Source organism: Empidonax traillii, unplaced genomic scaffold (genome assembly GCF_003031625.1).
Source record: "Empidonax traillii isolate 1590-97213 ecotype Southwest subspecies unplaced genomic scaffold, ASM303162v1 scaffold748:size532870, whole genome shotgun sequence".
In the NCBI taxonomy this organism is placed as follows: Eukaryota; Metazoa; Chordata; class Aves; order Passeriformes; family Tyrannidae; genus Empidonax; species Empidonax traillii.
In genome coordinates this window covers 196,796-199,589 of record NW_020955941.1, presented here as the reverse complement: position 1 = coordinate 199,589, position 2,794 = coordinate 196,796, and the positions used below count along the sequence as shown (strand labels likewise).

Genomic DNA, 2,794 nt, shown 5'->3' with positions numbered 1-2,794 from the left:
AAGACCAAAAACTGAAAGATTACTTCCAGTGACACCTAGTATAGATCATAGGACCAAAGTTAAGAAGTTTCTTCCATTAGTGAAAAAAACCAAAACCAAACAAAACAACAAAAAACAACCGCCACACCTTGCTCAGTTTGGATACTTTCCACTATCCTCCTTTCTAAGAATACAAGTTGCCCTCTTTTTTAGAGTGCTCTCCGGACTGCACCACCCAAACTGTTTTATTTTCTGACTCCACATGCCCAAGAAGCAGATAGGTATGGCACCAAAAAGAACCTTGATCTTTCAAAGAGCCTGAACTCTTGAGCTGCTACTCAAGTTGACGCCACACTGACCCAACAAGACTAAACAGATACCCTCTGTTCTTGAACACGTGGCCGGAGAAGCTGAGTGTGATCCTTGCTCCTAACTCAGGCTGACTCCTGATACAGTACAGAGAAATGCCCAGTGAGATGTGGGAAATTCACAGAAGATACAAAAAAATTCCTTGGCATGTTCCACCTGTGTGCCATCAGAGTAATCCACAACCATTTTGTGAGGGATTCGGAGGAGACATATAAGACATATAAAAGCATGGGCTAACATCCATCCTCTTCTCTCCAGCTGGTTAATTCCCCATAGTTAATGGTCCCTGCAGTTATCACCTGTGGCCATCTTTCCAACTGATGAATCCCTGCAACTACACTTGCACCCAACTGTTACCGTAGACCATTCTAACACAATACAAAGTAACACATCGGGAAAAGACCACAAATCTCTAAACACATCAAAAAACACCCAAGTGTGGTACTTTTCAGTGGTACCTTCCTCACTCATTGATCCACATCAATATGCACTTTGTATTGCAGACTAGAAAGAGTCAGTTGAGGCACACCTTAATTAACTTTGGCAATCATTAGTGCTTATGGCAACCAAAAGTAAACTATGGTAACTGTATATCATAGCAAATGCTGCTGAAACCAAAGGGATTAATCTGCTAGCCCTGCTGAACAAGTAGACTGTAGGTACAGAGTGTATATGTATGTATGTGCTGGGGGTTGGCTGAGATAGAATGAGGAAGTTGAGAGCCCCCTACCATGGAGAGCAGCCTGTTGATGGCCACAGCTCGCTGCTGGGCTTCCATGTGAGGCATGTCATTCTGGATCACCTGGTCTGTGATACCGTAAGGGAACTGGTGGCACAGTTCAATAATCCTGTGGGAGGAGAAAAGCAAGTTTAAAGTCACGTTCTGTTGCACCTGAAACCAAATTCAAGCAGTATTAGAGTCAGGATGGAAGAGAGTGACAAGAAAAACACAGGGCAAAAGTATCCAGCCACTGCTTCTTGTTCATGTCTCTTGAGGGAACTCAGCATCTTCTCCCTTGTGCTGACAAATACAAACCTGTCCCAGCTGCTGGACCAACTACCTCTGCTCTTGCTGACAACACTGAGCGTGGTGCTCCATTTTACTTTTGTGTTGTTTCCATTATTAACAACATGGATTTAAAGCTCCCTGTACATTTTGTTATACAAAAGGTTCCAACGGTAAGGAACCGATGGCTAGCGAGAGAAGGCAAATAGTGACGAAATATCTTTAAGAGAAAAAAAAAAACCAACCAAACAAACCCCAAACCACCAAAATGTAAAAGCCCCACAATTCCCTTTCCCAAGATCAGAAAAACACCGGGGCAGCCAAAGGGGACCTGACCTCATCCCTCACTGCCACCTCAGCACCTCCTAGCACGAAACTCTTTGTGCTTTAAAAAACCGCAACCTTCTCCTTCAGCACCTGACCACACTCAGGCCTCGAACCACTCCCCCTAGGCCTTGAACAACACCCCTCAAGGCACCAGCACGCTCCACACCTGTCTCCCCCACCACCCCGAAACACGTTTCCCTGGCCCCCCCCCGACGGGCCTTCACACACTCCTAACGCGTCCTGCCTCTCCCCTCGCCCGGCAGCCTCCCCGCCTGCCCTGAGAGAACCCGCAGGGCCACACCTGCTCTCGATGTCCATCGGGTCGGGCACCTCCGGCTTTACCTTCACCTCCGCCATGCCGCTGCGGGGGCGGCGCGCCGAGATGACGTCTGAGCCGGGCAGCGGAGGGGGGCGGGGCCGGCTGCTGCGCCACGACCAATGGGAGCGGGAGCGACCGCGCGCGCCGGCCCTGGGAACGGGAGGGCGGCGAGACTGGTACGGTGAGCGGGGCCGGGATGGGGATGCTGCCGGGATCGTGCGTGTCTCGCCAGGGATGCGGTCCCAGGAGGCTGAAACGGAGCACAGCGTGCCTTGGTCCGGGTGTGCCAAGAGCAGGCGGCGCCTTGAGGGAAGAGCTGCCAGCCTCCTCAGGTCGGGTAAAGATCCGATCCGCCCGTGGTTGGTGGGTGGATGTCGAGAGGACAGAGCCAGGCTGTTCTCGGTGGTGCCACATGAACGTGAGGAAGAACTTCTTTGCCCGTGCGGGTGACCGAGCACTGGGACGGACTGCCCAGAGAGGTTGTGGAGTCTCCCTCACAGTACTCAAGTTTTATTCCCAGTTCTGCGACAGGAGACTGAGTTGGAAGTTGGATGTTGCCCCGTTTCAATGTGAAAACCATGCAGATATTAATGACAAATAACAGGTTAAAGAATCCGATGTTCTCTCTTTTAAGAGAAACAAATGAGGACGAGGAATCATGTTAAAGGACTGTATTTCTCAGAGCATTCTTCTGTTTAGAAAAATTACTGTCTGCTTTTCTATTTTTCTCTTTTAAAGATCGCTGTTGAGAAAAATGACAGCTGGCTCTGTCTCAGTTCCTCAGGTCATACCAC

At 49.6% G+C, this 2,794-nt stretch overlaps 1 protein-coding gene across 1 annotated transcript in view; it reads right to left on the bottom strand.

Moving 5' to 3' along the window:
* POLR3F (RNA polymerase III subunit F) overlaps nt 1-2,067 on the bottom strand; it is an 11,325-nt gene extending 9,258 nt beyond the window's left edge. Inside the window, exons 1-2 of the mRNA XM_027900789.1 lie at nt 1,983-2,067; nt 1,079-1,196 (exon numbers count right to left, since the gene is read on the bottom strand). Of these exons, the coding sequence (XP_027756590.1) occupies nt 1,079-1,196; nt 1,983-2,038 (174 nt within the window). The 5' untranslated portion in view covers nt 2,039-2,067. The remainder of the gene's footprint in view (nt 1-1,078; nt 1,197-1,982) is intronic.
* Nucleotides 2,068-2,794: the final 727 nt, after the last annotated feature.